The 21,415-nt window shown below is 38.0% G+C and overlaps 1 protein-coding gene across 4 annotated transcripts in view; it reads right to left on the reverse strand.

The window, feature by feature from the left end:
• Positions 1 to 21,415, reverse strand: part of CDYL (chromodomain Y like) — a 202,813-nt gene that overhangs the window by 98,770 nt on the left and 82,628 nt on the right. For all 4 annotated transcript variants that reach the window (XM_043508381.1, XM_043508380.1, XM_043508379.1 and 1 more), the window contains one exon: positions 19,178 to 19,844. In XM_043508381.1, the coding sequence (XP_043364316.1) occupies positions 19,178 to 19,844 (667 nt within the window). The remainder of the gene's footprint in view (positions 1 to 19,177; positions 19,845 to 21,415) is intronic.

Consider the following 21,415-nt stretch of genomic DNA (forward strand, 5'->3'; position numbering starts at 1 on the left):
TAAAAATTTAGGGTGAAATACATGCTTAAAATTATTACCTGAACCAGGTCCATAATTTCTCCTTGCTTTTATTCAGCATACATAGTTTTGTATGTGTAGCTGGCATTTCAATTCCCATTATATCAGTTAGTACATTTAAGAACAGTATCCAGAACTTCTGAATATACATACATCCTCATATCAAGTGGCAGAATGTATTTGCCTTTATATGGCACATGATATGAGTCTTAGAGGTTTTCTTTTTAATTTTTGCTAATTCTATTTTAATAATCTATGCCAAATCTAGTATGTTGTATTGCATTATCACGTATGAACACATCATACCCGTGAGCCTATTTCATAGCCTATGATTTGTTCCAGTTTGTTTTTTGGCTTCATGATGTGGTATTGTTGTAGCTATGTTGGTCCCGGGATATTAGAGAGACAAGGTGAGTAAGATAACATCTTTTATTGGACCAACTTCTTTTGGTGAGAGAAACAATCTAAAAGATATTATCTCACCCACCCTTGTCTCTCTTTTTGGCTTCACTAACATTTTGAATATTTTAAATATGGTGGATGAAATCCTGATTCAACTGAAATCAATATTGCTTTCTAGATAGTTTATAGTTATTATATAAATAATTTGAGAGCAATGTGTGTTCAATGTACACCTGAGGGGGAGAATACCACATTATAATGTACTGTAAATCAGAGGCCCAGTAAAACAATACTAGAAATCCCTATGCCTACATATGTAAATGAAATATTAACCTGAATAGTTTTATATGGAGGTTTTCCCTTTTCACATAAGTTTAAATAGTTCATTTGTTTTGCTTAAAATATTTTCCTAATACTTCACAGGCCATATTATGTAGCAAATTAATAGTTTGTAAAGCTTTCACATTTTAATTATTGCTATCCTTTGTCATTTATTCAGAACTCTGTTTTTGATTATTATATTTTAACTACTTAATTTATTTACACTATTCTCAAATACTTATGAGTATAAAACACTAGATAGACAGATACATCTTTAGGACCATTTAAAAATATATATATATATTCCCTTTTTAGAAAAAGGCTTCAGTGGGAACTGTTGGGTGTCCAGGATTTATGAAAGTCATATCCCTTATTTGCATGCCAAAATATGAATTTAGGAAGTTAGCTTTAGATTTCATGGACTTGAAAATAGGCCCATATGTTTTGATACTTTAAAGAGAAAACTCCATGACTCCAAGTAAAATGTTTTTTCTGTGTCTAATCTGACAATAGTACGAGACACCATTTTACCTAGATTTTCAGTTATAACATCATAAATTCTTCACAAATGATGTACTTTGGAATGGCCTATGTAAAATAAGCTTGGTGTGAATGTACTGGATTTGGCTTTAGAGGCCTTGCTACACTAATTTTGGCTAATATTTTAGTGTCTACATTTAGCAAGTATTTGGATCTGTTTAACAAGAAATACATAGGAGCTTTCCACCTGTTTGGAAGGACTATATTATATTATTAAAGTTTTTCTGAATGTTTGAGTGTTTAATCTTTTCAGGTCTTTTTGTACACTTAAGAGAAATATAGGCTAATATGTTTACATATAGTTCATAAAACTTTATTGGTAGGCTATCTAGACTTCATGTTTTACTTACTTGAGTAGTTTTAATTGCAGTTCTCATTTCTTCTTTCTCCCTTTCAAGCAGAATTTTAGTGTCTTCATCTGTGTATCAATGATTCTTAAGTATTTAACGAGTATCTATAGTAGTTACATTTTCTTTCAATATGAGGTATTATGATCATTAAAGGTATCATTTTATAGGTTACTAGCTATACAGCGTATTGAATTCCTTTTGTCTAACAGCTGTTATGCTTTTCACACCCTTTTCTCTATTAGTAACTAGGCCACTATGTACTTTTGCTTGTCACTCACTTCAGAGGTATTCCCAGATATTTTCAGATATTATTGAATTATACTCCAATCTTTTGATTAGCTAACTTTGATTGTTATGAAGGTTTTCTGCAGTGTGGGAGGAAGAGTTAGGGAGGTGTGTAAGTTTATTTCTTATTGTGCATTTGTTTTAATTAAAGCTTAGGTTCTGCAAAAAACAGAAGTTGTTGTAAAACTCTACAATTGATATAACAATGTTGTTGTGCTTGCAATTTACTGGTACCATAGAGCCCATTCACGTTAGTCAGGAACAGATAAGTGACAGTATTAATCAAATTACCAGATTAATTAAGCAGTTTTATTGTGATGGAGGAGGAAAAGTTGATTTACAGACCTTTTCACTGATTGGATTACTGAGAGTTCTATATATTCCAAGGGGTACTGTCCCTAATTGGAAAACTTGGAATAAAAATGTTCATGTGTTATAGTTCTCCTAATACTGGAGGCGGAGAATATGGGAGTTGTGAAGCTTTTTTTTTTTAAAATAACTATCATATGTCCATCAGGTTATCCGTTTATATTAACCTGCCTCAATGTCCAGTTAAACCAAAGGAGTTTGTAAAGGGAAAAACCGACAGAAAATGAAACAATGGCAAAGATAAGGCTCCTTGGGGAAACAATGTGGGGGAATCAGATTTCAGAGTAGCAGCCGTGTTAGTATGTATCCGCAAAAAGAAAAGGAGTACTTGTGGCACTTTAGAGACTAACAAATTTATTTGAGCATAAGCTTTCGTGAGCTACAGTTCACTTCATCGGATGCATTCAGTGGAAAATACAGTGTGGAGATTTATATACATAGAGAACATGAAACAATGGGTGTTACCATACACACTGTACTGATAATCAAGGTGGGCAGTTGACAAGAACATCTGAGGAACGGGGGGGGGGGGAGAATAAACAAGGGGAAATAGTTTTACTTTGTGTAATGACACATCCACTCCCAGTCTCTATTCCAGCCTAAGTTAATTGTATCCAGTTTGCAAATTAATTCCAATTCAGCGGTCTCTTTAGAGTCTGTTTTTGAAGATTTTTTGTTGAAGAATAGCCACTCTCAGGTCTGTAATCGAGTGACCAGAGAGACTGAAATGTTCTCTGACTGGTTTTTGAATGTTATAATTCTTGACGTCTGATTTGTGTCCATTTATTCTTTTACGTAGAGACTGTCCAGTTTGGCCAATGTACATGGCAGAGGGGCATTGCTGACACATGATGGCATATATCACATTGGTAGATGTGCAGGTGAACAAGCCTCTGATAGTGTAGCTGATGTGATTAGGCCCTATGATGGTGTCCCCTGAATAGATATGTGGACAGAGTTGGCAACGGGCTTTGTTGCAAGGATAGGTTCCTGGGTTAGTGGTTCTGTTGTGTGGTTGCTGGTGAGTATTTGCTTCAGGTTGGGGGGCTGTCTGTAAGCAAGGACTGGCCTGTCTCCCAAGATCTGAGAGAATGATGGGTCGTCCTTCAGGATAGGTTGTAGATCCTTGATGATGAGTTGGAGAGGTTTTAGTTGGGAGTTGAAGGTGATGGCTAGTGGTGTTCTGTTATTTTCTCTGTTGGGCCTCTCCTATAGTAGGTGACTTCTGGGTACTCTTCTGGCTCTGTCAATCTGTTTCTTCACTTCAGCAGGTGGGTATTGTAGTTGTAGGAATGCATGATAGAGATCTTGTAAGTATTTGTCTCTGTCTGAGGGGGTTGCAGCAAATGCGGATGCATCATAGAGCTTGGCTGTAGACAATGGATTGTGTGGTGTGTTCTGGATGAAAGCTGGAGGCATGTAGGTAGGAGAAGCAGTCAGTAGGTTATTGGTATAGGGTGGTGTTTATGTGACCATCGCTTATTAGCATCGTAGTGTCCAGGAAGTGGATCTCTTGTGTGGACTGGTCCAGGCGGAGGTTGATGGTGGGATGGAATTGTTGAAATCATGGTAGAATTCCTCAAGGGCTTCTTTTCCATGGGTCCAGATGATGAAGATGTCATCAATATAGCGCAAGTAGAGTAGGGGCATTAGGGGACGAGAGCTGAGGAAGCATTGTTCTAAGTCAGCCATAAAAAGGTTGGCATACTGTGGGGCCAAGCGGATACCCATAGCAGTGCCGCTGATTTGAAGGTATACATCGTCCCCTAATGTGAAATAGTTATGGGTGAGGACAAAGTCACAAAGTTCAGCCACCAGGTTTGCTGTGATATTATCTGGGATACTGTTCCTGACGGCTTGTAGTCCACCTCTGTGTGGAATGTTGGTGTGGAGGTCTTCTACATCCATAGTGGCTAGGATGGTGTTTTCAGGAAGATCATCAATGGAGTGTAGTTTCCTCAGGAAGTCAGTGGTGTCTTGAAGATAGCTGGGAGTGCTTGTAGTGTAGGGCCTGAGGAGGGAGTCTACATAGCCAGACAATCCTGCTATCAGGGTGCCAAAGCCTGAGATGATGGGGCATCCAGGAGTTTCAGGTTTATGGATCTTGGGTAGCAGACAGAATACCCCTGGTTGGGGTACCAGGGGTGTGTCTGTGCAAATTTGTTCTTGTGCTTTTTCAGGGAGTTTCTTGAGCAAATGATGTAGTTTCTTTTGGTAACTCTCAGTAGGATCAGAGGGTAATGGCTTGTAGAAAGTGGTGTTGAAGAGCTGCCTAGCAGCCTCTTGTTCATATTCCACCTATTCATGATGACGACAGCACGTCCTTTGTCAGCCTTTTTGATTATGATGTCAGAGTTGTTTCTGAGGCTGTGGATGGCATTTTGTTCTGCATGGCTGAGGTTACGGGGCAAGTGATGTTGCTTTTCCACAATTTCAATCCGTGCACATTGGTGGAAGCACTCTATGTAGAAGTCCAGTCTGTTGTTTCGACCTTCAGGGGGAGTCCACCCAGAATCTTCCTTTTTTGTAGTGTTGGTAGGAAAGTCTCCGTGGGTTAGTATGTTGTTCAGATGTGTGTTGGAAATATTCCTTGAGTCGGAGACGTAGAAGCTATCCATACAGCTCTGCAAATCTGCGGCTATTCACTTTATATTCGCAGACCATGTTTGCGGATTCTGGATGGCTACAGATCCAAATTTTATATCTAGAGTCCTGAAAATTTGTGGCTATCCGTGGACCGTTTGTGGATCACAGATCGAATGTGGATACATATTTTGTATCCATGCGGGCTCTAGCTATCAATGGGGGAATACCTCCTTTGGCTCCATTCAGGCTATAGAATGGCTTACTCTTCCCAAAGATACGTGTTTTTATAGTAGACAAATTCCTGTTACAACCTCTGGAAAGCAAAAAGTAAAATAGCTCTCAGGAAGCGTTAATGTATCAACATCAGTGCAAATCTCTGTCACCTACTTGCTTTGCTAGGACTGTTTGTCTTGTCCAATAATCTGAGTATTTGGCCATGTCTGAATTCAGATTCACCATAAATAAGATTACAACATACTTTATAGAAGAAACTTTGGGAGATAATTTTAAATTTTAAAAAATTTGCATCCTGATTCTTGTATGTGAATGAGGTACCTAGAAGGTTACACCTATGCCCAAAGCCATGGAAAGTGGACTGTCAATCAAAAAGGATGATTTTTTTTCAGTCAAATAAATATGAAGGAAGTTATTCAGGACAATATGCAATGGCTGCAAATTCAATCTTCCCAGGTTAATTTATCTGTGCATAGTCCCAGCCACAGTGAATAGCAATGGAAGATGTAAAGAAAATATGTTCAGCCTCTCAGTTCATATTTGAGTTTAGAGAGGCTGAGGAAAAGTTGCCCATCTTCTTCATAAAAATGAATACAGATATTTTAAAACAGAACTAACAATTCTAATTGTGAAGAACATCCACAAGCAAGTGGTTTTAAAACAAATGGTATGATAATAGCTTAGAACACTTTTAAATTGACTTATGTTTAATAGATAGCTGCTGAAATATTTTTGTTTAGCAGAACCTAATGAAACTCCCTGATTCTTTATTACTCTGTAATGTCCATACTTCCTGCTCATCCTGACAGGAAATGGGTTGCTGTCTGAGCATTTTACTTGAGGGAGATGGCAATGACTCAGTAAAGCAAAAGGCATGGCAAAATCATTACATACTGACCTAAGATCATATATAGGTTCATATATAGATTTTAGTCTCTCCACAAATGTTGCTGCATTCTGCAAATTCTAATTTTATTTGTAAAAAGTTTCTAACTGTTGCATATGCTATAATTCAGATGTTACAATTTGTGTTTTATATTCATTGCTAAAAAGGTATGGTTTTTACTTCAGGGTAGCTATGTGAACTATCCTGAAGTAAAAATATCGTGAAGACAAGGCATTCAGCTTTACCACAAGGTCAGCCTACTGAGGTCAGCCTTACACATACCGCCTTACTTAGGTTACGTAAGATTGGAGAATACTGTTAAAAAATTCAGAAGAACTTACCCGGTCTAGGTGGGTGAGCAACATAATGGAAGATGAAATTGAATGTTAAATCAAAAGTAATGCACAATGGAGGAAATAATTGAACTACTCATATACCTTTCTAGATTCTAAATTAACTCTCTGCTACCTCTGGAAATCGACTAGACAATTCAATCAATACTTCTACTCAATATGCAACAGCCGTCAAAAAAAAGCAAACAAAATACAAGGTCTACATAGATCACGTCTACTGCTTCCCACCCATCCACTAAGCTTGTTACCCCACTTAAAAGTTACACACACCTATTAGGGATAGTCTAGGTATATGTAATTCTACCTCAGCATGAGGGGATGTATAAGATAACTGACTGAAGTGCCTTCCAGTCCTACATTTCTGTGATTCCATATGGATTGTGATGGAGACTGATATGGAAAATATAATGACAATAAATCAATGATATGCCCTCACTTGGGCACTGTGCTCAGTATTGGTTACCCCATCTCAAAAAGGCTATAGCAGCATTAGATGGCATTCAGAAATTGAACACTCTCTACACTAGTCCTGTGTGTGAGCTCTCTGAATTGACTCCTAGATTAAAACATATTTGGAGAATCTAGGACAAGCCATTGGTCAGAGATGACATAATAGGAATTATTGGGGTATGAAAAAACTTTTATATAAAGAGCAATTGAAAATATTGCAATGGATTACTTTAGAAATGAGACAAATAAGAAGGGACATGATAAAATAATGAATGGCAGAGAGAAAGTAGATCAGAAACTTCTTGTATTTTGAATAAGGGTAAACAGGACAAAAGGTATTCAAACAAATTGAAAGGTGCCAAATTCAAAACTCACAAAAAGGAAATATTTTTTCCATACAGCTTCCAATTAGTCTCTAGCATTCATTACTACAGTATATCAGAGGCTAAGAACTCAGCAGGATTGAAAAAAGGCTCAGGCATTTATATGGATTTTTTAAAAAAAATCCAGAGTTAGAGTAGCAATTTTTTAAAAAGCATTTGGAAGGGATAAAAATCCTTCATATTCCTTTAATTGTGGGGCTGCTTTGCACCCAATTCAGTCTTCTATACCAGATATCATCAGCCTCTATGCCACTTTGATCATACACCCCTACGTCATCTTCAAAAGCAAGGGCTGGCATGGAAGCAGATTTATGGCAACTCTGTAAAAAGAATCCTCCTACATAGGGAAGATCTTCTCAGGACAAATGTGCCCAGTGTAGAACCACATTGCAGTTGTGTGTTAATGCTAAGCAGTCTAAGCATGGTACAGAATTGAGGCCTCTGACTGTCTAAAGTCTGCCAGATCTTTGAAATACCTAAAACCTGTGTATCCTGCCAACTCTGAGTTTGTAGGTTCTGTAGAAACTGATGAAGAACTTTTAATATAATATTATAGGCTTCAATGGCAAATGAATTTCACAAAATCCATCAGTCTGAAGTCTAACTTTATTTGTGGGGAGAGAGGGAGAAAGGAGTTGGAAATTTGGATAAATGTATCTAGTGTTGGAACTTAAAGGAAGGTTTCTAAACTCCAAGGAATTAACTCTGAAACTGAACACTTTAGGTTTTGCAAACTAGATCTATGTATGGACCTTTTATCAGGCTCTTAGAAAAGAGAGTCTAAGACAAAGTATCAGTGAAAGATGACCCAACGAAAAAGCATTGGAAGATTTTTAAAAAGCAAAGACCACCACTTACTTTCTTTTTTCCTTTTGTTATATGTGTCATATCACGAAAATGCCTGTGAATAGATACACTTCAAATTTGGGGGTGGGGCAAACACCCAAAACCCACAAATCATCGTTTTGAAAAAGAACATACTAAATTTAAAATGCAAAAGATCTTTTTTTGAGGAATATAGAAGTGGGCCAAAATCAGGCTAATAATGAGAAGCTGATTACTATGGCAAGATTACTGTATTTCCATAATTAATATTTGAATAGTTATTCAACACTTAGAAGAATTTATTCTGATGGGAACATGTGGTGGGTTTTCCTCCCAAGTTCAATGATCCTGACTGCCTGAAGAACTTCTTTAGAGTAAAGCAACCATCAACAGAAAGACTAGAAGGGTTTTTTTCTTAAATTAACGTAAGGAAGAGAGTTTAATATAATGAAGGTGAAAGTAATGGGATTTTAAATAATATTGGGTTTTTTGTTGTTTTTCTTAACACTACAAGTACAGAAAATTGCATAGTTTTGGGATTTCTATGTTTGCTTGCTTGTTTTTCTTTTGCCAAATAAGTTAAAATTCAAACTAGTTGTCCAGTGCTTTGAAGAACAGTGTATTACAAGAAAACTGACTTAAAGAATTATCCCTTTTCATTGTGTTTGTATATGTAAACGAGGGCTGTTAATTAATAGCAGTTAACTCAAGTGATTAACACAAAACAAATTAACTAGATTAAAAAATAGTTGTGATTAATCGCAGTTTTAATCACACTGTTAAACAATAACAGAATATCAATTAAAATTTATCATCAATATTTTTGGATGTTTTTCTACATTTTCAAATATATTGATTTCAATTACAACACAGAATACAAAGTGTACACTGCTCACTTTATTATTTTTGATTACAAATATTTGCACTGTAAAAAAACAAAAGAAATAATATTTTTAATTCACCTCATACAAATATTGTAGTGCAATCTCTTTATCATGAAAGTGCAATTTACAAATGTAGATTTTTTTTGTTACATAACTGCACTCAAAAGCAAAACACTGTAAAACTTTAGAGCCTACAAGTCCACTCAGTCCTACTGCTTGTTCAGCCAATCGCTAAAGTAAACAAGTGTGTTTACATTTACGGAAGATACTGCTGCTTGCTTCTGTTTTACAATTTCACCTGAAAGAGAATAGGTATTCACATGGCACTCTTGTAGCTGACGTTGCAAGGTATTTACGTGGCAGATATGCTAAACATTCATATGCCCCTTCGTGCTTCAACCATGATTCCAGAGGACATGCTTCCATGCTAAATTTAATTTGGTATTCTATTATTGTTTAATAGTGCGATTAGAACTGTGATTAATTGTGACTTTTTTTAATCTTGTGATTTTTTTAAATCATTTGACAACACATTTATAAAGATGCACCATCAATCTGAAAATTGTATTTGTTTGAAAATAATTTACAGTATCTAGTATAGAGTCAAGTTATAGTTATGATTACCACAACTGAAAGTTGGGGAAGAGGATATATTTTCTTTTTTTCCCATTTCTTTACTTTGTTTCTCCTCAAAACTTTGCTACTGAGTTCAATAAGGCTAGGATTTCTCCCCTGGATTGTGTTCACTCATTTCTCTTTCATGAAAATAAACTTCAGTGTAATCTTTCTGAATCTATTTTTATTAACAATATGTACGTAGTTCCTACTAATTTGATGATCAAATTTGGATTAAAAACAGGGAAAGTAGCTGTAAAACTTACACCCCTCCACCCACCTATGCATACACATAATTCCAAGATGCCAGCAAAACAAAACTTTCAGTAAGACAGCCTTCTCCTCTTCAGACACTGCTTCCAACTATTGTGCATCTCTGCCTTAATCGCTCTCACTAAATGCATGTTAAGGCTATAGCTCCAAGTCACCATACCCTTGACAAAGGCTCTCCTAAGAGGATCTTAGACCCCGGGTGAGGTGTTAAATAACATTATATCCTGGATTAGAAACTGGTTAAACAACAGAAAACACACAGTAGGACTACACTGTTAATTTTCAGCATGACAATAGCTGACTGTCAGTGTTGTTTAATATATTTATTAATTAACTGAATAGTGAATGTGAACAGGGTGACGGCAACCTTTCAGGACCACATTTTATTCTGGTTAAGAACAGAAAAAGCTGAAAAACTTCAGAGTGACCCAATAAAGACAGGTGAACGGACAAGCTTGATGACAGATTTTAAAATGCTGCAATGTACTGCACATTGGAAGGAACAATCTGAACTATTCAAACACATTTCTGGGTTCTAAATGAACTGCAACCACTCAAGAAGAAGAAGACCTGGGCATCATTGTGGACTTTTGCTCATTCAGCTCTAGACAAATTAGTTAGTTGCTATCACACAGACAACAGTGAATACGTAAGACCATATACTATTATATTTTTGACAAAAATGGTGAAAGGGTTTATTCAATAGATTTTAATTCAATTCATAGCAGATGAAATGTGTGCCTAAACTACTTTATCATTAAATAGTTATATTGAGGCCAACCAGGTCAGGGCCCTGCTGTACTGTACAAACAGAGAAAACAACAGTCCTTGCACCCTGCCCCCCAAATTATAATCCACAAAGAAACCATACTACTATAAAAATATCAAATCTTCTATTCAAATAGTGTAAAATAGTGTAAAATAACTGACTTGTGTTCTAGATAGACTTATAAGTTTGATTTTTTTGCTTTGCAATTAAATAAAAATATAATTTCAGACTACTAGGTTCAGTGGAATGGTGGCAAAACAGTAATTTTTGCATTAGACCGTATATTACATGGGATACTTCCAAGTTGCTAAGCCATCTGCCATATATATGGGCTAACCCAATTATTTTCTGCTGCGTAGTATTTCCCTAGTAATACATTTTCCATTATGTTATTGTGTTTTAGTGTGGATAAAGCCCAAATTAATATGCAGTATTTTGACTCCTAAGTTTCTTCACAATACGGCTAAGTGTCTGAAAGTTATTAAAGCTAACCTTCTTATCTTGTCCTCATACTGCTTCCTGCCACATCCATGCACCTATGATTGTCTGAGTATTGTACTGGGCCATGTCACTGGAAGAGCATTCATGCTCAAGCAGCTGGCATCACAGGAGATGATTCATATTTTGAAGCTCTCTGCCACAGTCACAGGTACTGGAGCTAGTGACGCAGCTCCACTTGATCATCGCATCTCTGGACGAGCCAACTCCAGTGAGAAGTCAATTAAAGCAGTGTCACATAGGCCAGGACTGATCTGCATGAGGTGGTAGGTGCTTGACTGCTGGGAGACAGTCCCTGTCAGCCTTAAAGGTTGTGAATCCTGCTAAACACCTCGTACTACCACTTTCCCGCTTCTTACTACTGTGTTGCTACAACCTAACATTAATAATCACAACAAAAACCCCATAAGCCTTGCCTTTTTCACTCAACTTGGAAATAGAACAGAGAGACACTTCAGGGACAAGTGATATTGAATAATACACCACCGACTTAAAATTATTTGAGTCATACACTGTTTTAAAAATGCTCAGCCTTCTTTATGGGGAAGACAATCACTTGCAATAACAGAGGTGCACAGTGTTAAAATGATGCTTTTATATTCTGTACACACTTATCTATGGAAGGGTGAAAAGCAGCAAACTCTGTATAATCCCTGCATGATTAAGGCTCAGCACATCCAGCTGTGTGTAGCAGACAACCAGCTGGAATATGCACTGATAACCAACCTGTTCTATTATATTCCATAACTGACATTCGAGCTATGCCCCTGAATGTTTTGGTTTGGTACTGTTTAAGATGATTCTGGCTCCCACTTTACTGACTGTAAGGAAGGGCGTCTTGCAGTAGAAGTGTAGCCTGTCTGTATCAATAGTTGTGGTGATTCGCCTTCAAGGCCTGGGGTTGATAGAATTTTCTTTATCTTAGTATTAAATGAGTGGAAAAGAATTAAGGCTAAAATCGCTTTCTGTACTGAAAACTGCAACCTAAATAATGTATGTTTACACTGCAACGGGGAGCGAGCTGTGCTCAAGCTAATTCTCTAACAATACCAGTGTAGACTGTGTGCTTTGGGCTGGAGCTTGGACTATCAAAACTCACTGGGATGCCATGCCAACAATTTCTATTGTTTATCACTTTCGTTAGTGACAACTGGGACATTTGCCCAGATATCTCAGCCTTTCTCTGACTTGCAGCACATCAGTGTTGATGACTTTGACTGCTCTGAGCCCCCTCTTCCCTTTCTATCATTGATAGAAAAGATTAAAAATAGAAAGGAGCATAAACTCTGGCAAATGAAGTGTAAAAATATAATTAGGAAGGCCAAAAAAGAATCTGAAGAACAGTTAACCAAAGACTCAAAACGTAATAGCAAAAAAAAATGTAAGTACATCAGAAGCAGGAAGCCTGATAAACAATCAGTGGGGCCACTGGACGATTGAGATGCTAAAGGAGCACTCAAGGCCATTGCAGAGAAGCTAAATGAATTCTTTGCATTGGTCTTCACAGCTGAGGATGTGAGGGAAATTTCCAAACCTGAGCCATTCCTTTCAGGTGACAAATCTGAGGAACTGTCCCAGATTGAGGTGTCATTAGAGGAAGTTTTGGAACAAACTGATAGACTAATCAGTAATAAGTCACCAGGACCAGATGGTATTCACCCAAGAGTTCTCAAGGAACTCAAATGTGAAACTGCAGAACTACTAACTGTAGTTTGCAAAAAGAAAAGGAGTACTTGTGGCACCTTAGAGACTAACAAATTTATGTGAGCTGTAGCTCACGAAAGCTTATGCTCTAATAAATTTGTTAGTCTCTAAGGTGCCACAAGTACTCCTTTTCTTTTTGCGAATACAGACTAACACGGCTGCTAACTGTAGTTTGTAACCTATCATTTAAATCAGCTTCTATACCAAATGACTGGAGGATAGCTAATGTGACGCTAATTTTTTTAAAAGGGCTTCAGAGGTGATCCTGGCAATTACAGGCCGATAAACCTGGACTTCAGTACTGGGCGAACTGGTTGAAACTACAGTAAAGAGCAAAATTGTCAGACACATAGATGAACATAATTTGTTGGGGAAGAGTCAACATGGTTTTTGTAAGGGGAAATCATGCCATACCAATCTACTAGAATTGTTTGAGGCAGTCAACAAACATGTGGACAAGGGGGATCCAGTGGATAAATGTACTTATATTTTCAGAAAGCCTTTGACAAGGTCCCTCACCAAAGGCTCTTAAGCAAAGTAAGCTTTCATTGGGTTAGAGGGAAGGTCCTCTCATGGATTGGTAATGGTTAAAAGATAGGAAACAAAGAATAGGAATAAATGGCCAGTTCTCAGAATGGAGAGAGGTAAATAGTGGTGTCCCCCAGGGGCTGTACTGAGATCCTTTCCTACAACAAGGTCCTCCCTGCCAGCCCTAGGAAACCCCCAACATCTCCTTCCTCTGCTCCTGCTGTCTCATTGCAGAGCATCTCTGCAGAAATCCTGTGACAAGCCTGATTTTCTCCACTATAAATTCATTCTTTCTTCCTTCCTTCCATTCTGCCATTTTCCTGGCTAAACAACTCTATTTCTCCTACTTAACTGGATCCCACCTCCTCAATGGAATTGGAGGAGACGGATTCCAGACAGCAATTGTAGACAGCATGTTCAATGAACTTAGAGATGAAAGGGAGATGGGGAAGTAGTTGGAGATGGAAGCGAGGTCAAGTGTGGGTTGCCTTTAAAAAAAAAATGAAAGAGACTCAAGCATGTTTATATTCTGAGGGGGAAAAAGAGTTCCTTTCTTTCTATTCCATCCTACAACCTCTACAATTTGACTTTTGCTCCTTCAACTCCACTGAAACTGCTCTCATCAAACTCTTTAATGACCTCTTCCTAACCAAAACTCAGAATGAGTACTCCATCCTCCTTCTCCTTGACCCCCATTGGCTGTCTTTAACAGACTTGATCATGTTTTTCTTCTTAAGTCTTGTCCTCTGTTGGCTTCTGTTACTCTGTCCTCTCCTTCTACCTCATTAATTGCTCCTTCCGCATGTCCTTCAGCGATTCCTCCTCATCCTCCCTTCTAGCTTTCTGTGGAGGTTCCACAGGGTTCTATCCTTGGTCCCCCTCTCTTCTGGTTTTACATTTAACCTTTGGGTACTCTCATCCACAAACACAAATTCAGCTTCCACCTCTATGCTGATGACTCACAGATCTACCTCTCTACTAGAGACCTGTTTTCTTCTGACCAAAATAAAATCTTGGCCTGTTCCTCTAACATCTGCTTGTGAATGTCTACCCATTAGCTACCATGCAACGTGGCTAAAACAGAGCTCTTAATCTTCACCTTACCTCCTTTCTTTATCACTGTGGACACCACCACCATCCTGCCTGTCAGGCTGGCCATTAACTTAAGCATCATCTTTAACTCAAACCTTTCATTAGGTTCTCACATCCAGGCTATGTCTAAATCCTGCAGATTCTTTCTGCATAACCTCTCTAAGGCACAGCCTTTCCTATCCATCCACAGAGCTAAAACCTTATCCAGGTTCTCACCATCTCACATATCAATTACTGCAACTTTCTTTTCTCTGGACTTGTGTGAGGCTGTATGATTGAAACATGACCAGTTATATAATTAATATTGCCACCATTAGTCAATTGCAACAAATCTGGCACAAAGTATATATCATGTAAACTGTCAATGGAAAAGTTATGATTTACTGAATATGATTATCCCCTTGGTAATGCATGTATCACTTTTATATCTGATGTTATGAATATTGACTGTGTACTAGTATTTAAAATGTATTTGCTCCTGGGGTAACCCCCACCAGGTAATTTACATCCTGTCTAGCCAGCACGTTGTGAATGGACCATTAACTAACACAAAGGAGAAGCTTATCCCCGCACAGTGAGCCTTCCTTTGGACACCTTAGCTAGAATATGGGTGGGTAACAGCTGATCCTATGACTCATCAAAGCATGCAAGGGCATGTGACTTGCTCATGTGATCCTGGACTCCATCTTGTGCCTGTAATTTTCCACAAACTATGACTGAGAACAGTCCATAGCTCAGTGGTTTGAGCATTAGCCTGCTAAACCGAGGGTTGTGAGTTCAATCCTTGAGGGGACCATTTAGGGATCTGGGGCAAAAATTGGGGTTTGGTCCGGCTTTGAGCAGGGGGTTGGACTAGATGATCTCTTGAGGTCCCTTCCAACCCTGATATTCTATGATTCCTCTTACATGGGAGAAGGTATAAAAAACTCTGGAAGCATCTCCATTTTGCCTCTTTCCTGCTCTGATCTCTGGACTATGGACTTGCACTAAAAGGAGTATTCCAACCAATGGACTGAGGACCTTCAAATCTTTTTGAAGTTAACAGAGACTTTACAAGCCAGCAGTTTAATCCATCACTGCTTCAAACTTGATACAAGAACTCTGCAATGGTTGTATGTATTTGATTCCTTTTACCATTTTAACTCTCTCCTCCTCCTTTTTGCTTATAAATAATCTTTTAGATATTAGATACAGAAGGATTGGCAACAGTGTGATTATTGGGTCAGATCTGAGTTATATATTGACTTGGCTACATGGCTGATCTCGTGGGATTAGAAGAACCCATTGTTTGATTAAATTGGTTTTAAATAAACACTCACCATTAAGTCTAGTGTCTGGATGGTAAAACAAAGGCTGGGATACCTAGAGAGACTGCATTTCTGACTTCTAGTTAACCAGTGTTGTGAGACAGAAGTCTACTTTTGTTACTGGCTTATGAAACTTATAACTTATGAAAGAACCACCAGCAGTTTGGGGTGGGATTCCCCCATTTCTCAGCAGCTTGTCCTAAATCTGGTATTCTCAGCTGTGATGCACTGAGGCATGGTAACAACTTGACAAATGCAATCTTGTCTCACTCATATCTATCCAGAATGCTGCTGCAAAGATCATTTTGTTAGCTTGTCATTTTGATCACGTCACCCCTCTTTGCATTCCTCCACCAGCTCTCTCTTCTTTATTGCATCAAACAGGAGCTATTTGTCTTCACTTTCAAGGCCCTTTACAGACTTTCTCCACCATACCCATAATCTCTCACTTGCTACAGAGATGTTGACTCCTGCTTTGGATTCGCTCACATTGCCAGCCTCCATTGGGCACTTATTAAATTTTCAAACAAGCAATATCATGCTTTCTGACATGCTATTCCTCATGCTTGGGAGGAACTGCCCATAAACACCCACAAAGGTACCTCATTATCCTGTTTCACATCCCTTTCTCCTTTGTCCATGATGTCTACAAAAAACTTGTTAACGTATGTTCTGAGACCACTGCCTATCATGCTGACCAATATTGTCTCATTCTTTCCTCACACTCCCCCATCTGTCTGTATCCATCTGTTGTCTCTTCCCATATTCTTCAACTATAAGCTCTCTGGCGCAGGGACCATCTTTTGTTTTGTGTTTGTACAGCACCTAGCACGAGGCCCTGGCCCATGACTAGTGATCCTAGCTGCTACAGTAATACAAATAAATAAAATTATTAATAATAATGATCTAGGCCCTGGGTTTCCGTTGCACATGCATTGTTTCAAGGCTTGTGCTCTCAGTATACATTAGGTAAGTAAAGCTGGGTGGTAAATGGTTTTCCTATCTCAAAAGGTCAAAATCTTGAAGATTTTCATTAACTGACAATCTGAAAATTATTTTGGTACGAGTCAATCAAAACTGTGTGTGTACATAATTTTGAAGTATTTTATTTTTATTTCAGCCTAGCGATTTAATGTTTTACTGTAATTAGCTTAAATTTTAAAATTAAAAGTAGTTTTGAACTGAAAAAATTGAATCTTTTGTTTTGAAAAATGTCAAAAAGTCCCATTCTGACAAATTTGAAACTTTTTTCCAAAAACTTTTTGAAACCAGATACATGTTAAAAATCGACCATTTCCCAGTTTCAGTTTCAATGATCTGGCATTTTCCAACAAAAAGTGCTTTGCTGAAAAATTCCCAACCAGCTCTAATAATAAGTTTATTCTGAAAATATCACATGGTTAGTCCTCCTGACTACATTCCCTTTCCCCACCCCACTCCTTTTTGTCCTATTGTATCTGTACCTGTGAAGAAACAGAGGAGAGCCACAACATTCAGTCTCTAAGGTGCCACAAGTACTCCTTTTCTTTTTGCGAATACAGACTAACACGGCTGCTACTCTGAAACATTCACACAGTGTCACAATCCTAAGTGTTAATAGGTGGACTTCTGAAGACATTCCTGAGAAGATGTCTGGTTGACATGACCGTATGTTGACTGCCTGACCAGCGTATCTACATCCTCTGAAATGCATGACAGCAGTTGAAAGAAACAGTGACACCTTAGCAAATATACAGGTATGTGGACCTGACACAATACCACAATACCTGACAAATACACAATTCTACATGACTGAAGCATCCTTCATTTCTATTCCTGTGAGACTCTATGCAATTCTCCTCTCTCCACTTCCACTGGAGGCACTGTACTCTCCCCTATATTGCCAATACTACTAGTTTAGAGAGACTGGATGTTGGAAATGGTTTTGTCATTTGTGGCCAGTGATTTGCCTGACAAGGTTCCTTGTTTCCTCTGGTTCTTTCTCTGGATGCTAGGAGGCAACTACACTGAAGAGAGAGTACATTTGTCAGTTCACAATGGGCATCCATGCAACACTTCCTCACCATATCAGTTATCACAAAACCATTGCACGTGCACACACATCTAGTTCATCTACACCAGCGACTTACTGACAGTAAGTTTCATACACTGAAGTCTCTTATGTTTATCTCCACCTTCTGTTTGTGTCCTTTGAGGTTCACATTCAGCCCCACACAGCAAGAGATAAAAGAGTCCTGCCACCAAAATGTGCATTAAAATGATTCCCTAGTTCATCTGAAGAACAGTGGACTGGTTTGTGATCCAACACCGCAGCTCCTAGAATGGAGTTCCTCACTGCCCACTGCTTTCCTATTGTGCCTGGGTTTTCAGAAAATCTGAATAGGATGAACAACGTGTGTGAGCTACAGGCAGAAGCGAAGTCCTCAGAACACACTCTTTTGTGCCCATCTGTTGTGCCTGTAGCTGCTACGTTTGCAAGGCCCAATTCTTAGTTTCCAAAACATTTTTGTCACCCCTCCAGCCTCAACAGTACACCTGCAGATTTTGGCCTCTGCATCACGTTTGCAGATGCAATTTTACACTTTTGAAAACATAGCCCTAAAAGTGCACTTTGAAGAATATTTACAATTGTACAGAAGAGTCTAAACACGTTTACAGTTGTTTGGTGTACTCTTCCCCTTGAAAGAATAAAGACTTGGGAAACCAAAGGGGTGAACATGAAGTTTTTAAACAGGTTTCAATTATTAAAAAGCAGTTTGACCTTTTATGGCGTTTCAAGTTTTGTAAAACCACTTGAATAAATTCACGGTAGGTCATTGAGATATTAGTAAATTTGGTCTTTAATCTAAATAAACTTTCAATGTAAAGTGAAATATACAGCCAAATACTGATAAATTTAATCAGAATGCGAGACAGAATTCAGTTCAGAAAGGAAGTGCATACATCTGCCCATTCGGCTCAAATTTGCACAGAAACCAACCATAAGAACATTATTATTTAAACCATATAATTCTGATGGCTTTACTCCAAGCAATAGTTAGGCAAAAGATATGTAAACCAAAAGAGAGAAAACCACTGTAAAGAACCCCTACTAAAAATTACATGACTATTTCCATCGTTTATATTCCTAGCATTCATGACAAATTTGAGTCTCACTTATGAGAGAAATTTAAAGCAATGATGTAATCTTTGGGAACGGTACACAAATGTCAAGTCAAACACAGATGTATCTTATGTTGACTTTTAAAACACAAATTCCAATTGAATTCAATGAAGAAAGCTAAAACTGGCAAACCCCTCAAAGGTTTCCGCAGTCACAATTATTTTAAAATAAAGCAATTGTGAAATTCTCCAGATTTGGTTTAGTACAGCAGTTATTCTCTCAATCAATCAATATACTGCTCAGAGAGGTCAGCTGAACAAGTAACTGTTTGCATATGACAAATAACAAAAGAGTCCAGCCAAAAGGCTAATCTACATAAAAATGTCAAACGTATACACTTACCTTTTCCATTTATTGTTAATGCTGATGCAATTGTGGCTGTTACTGGCACTGGTAGCTGTGGCACTAATGGATGTATTCTTGGCCTGCTCCCCATCCTAGCACGCTCTGCACCAGGTCCTAATAAAGCTCCCACCGGTTTTTCTGCTGCCACTTCTGGTGCTACAGAGTCTTCTTGATCCTGTTCTATGTGGTCCAATTTATCAGGGCTTTCATTTTGAAAGTCATCAACTGCTGTCCTGCTTTTAATAGGACTTTTGGGAACAAGGATTTTAATACCTGATTTTGCAAGGTCCATATTTTTCCTGCCAGAAAGAGATGGTGAATTGTTTTTCCGGAACTTCTGGGTGGCAGTAAACAATGGATTATTTTTTGACTCCTGGTCTTTGCCAATCACTAAAGATTTAGGTGACGTCTTTGAAAAAGAGCTATTGGTAGATCTAGAAATTTGTTTTCTGGCATTATTTGGAGAGGTCCTGTTTGTCCTGGTTAATGTGCTTTCTTTTTGCTTTTCATTGTGACGCCTATTAAATTCATGTATATACTCCTCACAATTTACAAGGTGCTGTTCAGGTTCCCAGGTGTCATCTTCACTCTCATATCCTTTCCATCGCACCAAATATTCTATTTTTCCCTTCTTGTTTTTCCTCTTGTCAACAATTCTCTCTACCTGTTGAAAGGAAAATTAAAAGTTAAACATGGATTTAGAATTAAAGAGGAAGAAATACAAGAGAGCAATTGCACATGAGATTATATGCACAAGGAACACTTTTACAGGAATATAGATTAAAATATTTTTATGATTCTACCACGAGATTGTACTCTTCCACTGCTGACTGGCACTGCAGTTTAATGTACCTCAGCTTGTTACTTCCATCTGATAAAATCTGTCTGGAATATCAAAAATGTTCTGATTCAGAAAATATTTTGTACGTACATGAATCTGAATATAGCACATCTCAGTTACCACTTTGAGTGAAATCTTGGCCAACTGGAATAAAGAGATGTTTTGCCACCGACTTCGATGGGGCCAGAGTCCTTTTAACTTTAAGGAAAAAATGATTTAATACGTTTAGACAGCAAACTGTTTATTTTACAAAACATATTGATTTAATATTGTTTGATAATCTATTTATTTAGCATGAGTCATGTGTGAAGTTATTGGTCCTAATCATATATTCTTGGTGATCAAGGACACTGTATAGCTCAGGAATCAAGGGAGGATATGTGCCATTACATGAAGAAAGCTTTTCTTCTGGCGAAGACAAAGTGAGAACTGGTCCTGATCCCGGGTCTGCCAGACTTGTGTGTGTCCCTGAGCAAATAACTGTGCCTCAGTTATCTCATCTCTAAAATGAAAATGGATAGTTATCTTACTTTTAAAGGCAGTGAAAGAATAGCCACAGGATTTCTTCTGTTCCGCTTCCCCCAGAGGAGGTGCCTTTTGCTCACCACTTCCATCCTATCCTATTTTTGTTATGATGCTCCTGATGCTCCCCTTTCCTCCATCTTCTCCTTGTTTTTGTTTATATGTTTTGTTTTTTAAAAGGGACTCTTACTTTATTGTTGCTCAGTGCTTTGACCCATCATGAGCCGGGGCTCCCATGTATGACCATACTGAATGCATGCATCTAGGATTATCTCTGAAGGATACTTCTACACAACTAATTCACAAGTGTGTGGTTAATCTAAATTAATGTCTATGGAGTGATAAGAAGAATGGAAGGCAATATACAAGTGCAAACACTGTTGAATCATATTGCAGCTGACAACAAATTGTGTTAAATGTACCTCTTAGTTTTGAATTTATTTAAAATTGCATGTTTGTGAATTGTATTGAACTTCAAATGTTTGCTTCATTTAAGCTACATAATTATTTTAACTTCACCTACAGCAAAATCTGTGTGACCTGCTGTAACAGACCTTTGTGATAGACCGCAGGTACTCTACCATAAATATCCAAATATCGGGATGTTACAAAGGCCAAATGTATAACTGGGTTCAAAAAAGAATTAGTTAAGATCATGGATAAGTCCATCAATGTCTACTAGCCAAGATGGTCAGGGATGCAACTCCATGCTCTGGGTATCCCTAAACTTCTGACTGCCAAAAGCTGAGACTGGACAACAGGAAATGGATCACTCAATTTCCCTGTTCTGTTCATTCGCTCTGGTCTAGATGGACCACTGATCTGACCCAGCTGACTATTCTTACATATCTGCATTTGACTAAAGCCAATAG

The sequence above is a fragment of the Dermochelys coriacea genome, chromosome 2 (genome assembly GCF_009764565.3).
Source record: "Dermochelys coriacea isolate rDerCor1 chromosome 2, rDerCor1.pri.v4, whole genome shotgun sequence".
NCBI classification, from domain to species: Eukaryota; Metazoa; Chordata; order Testudines; family Dermochelyidae; genus Dermochelys; species Dermochelys coriacea.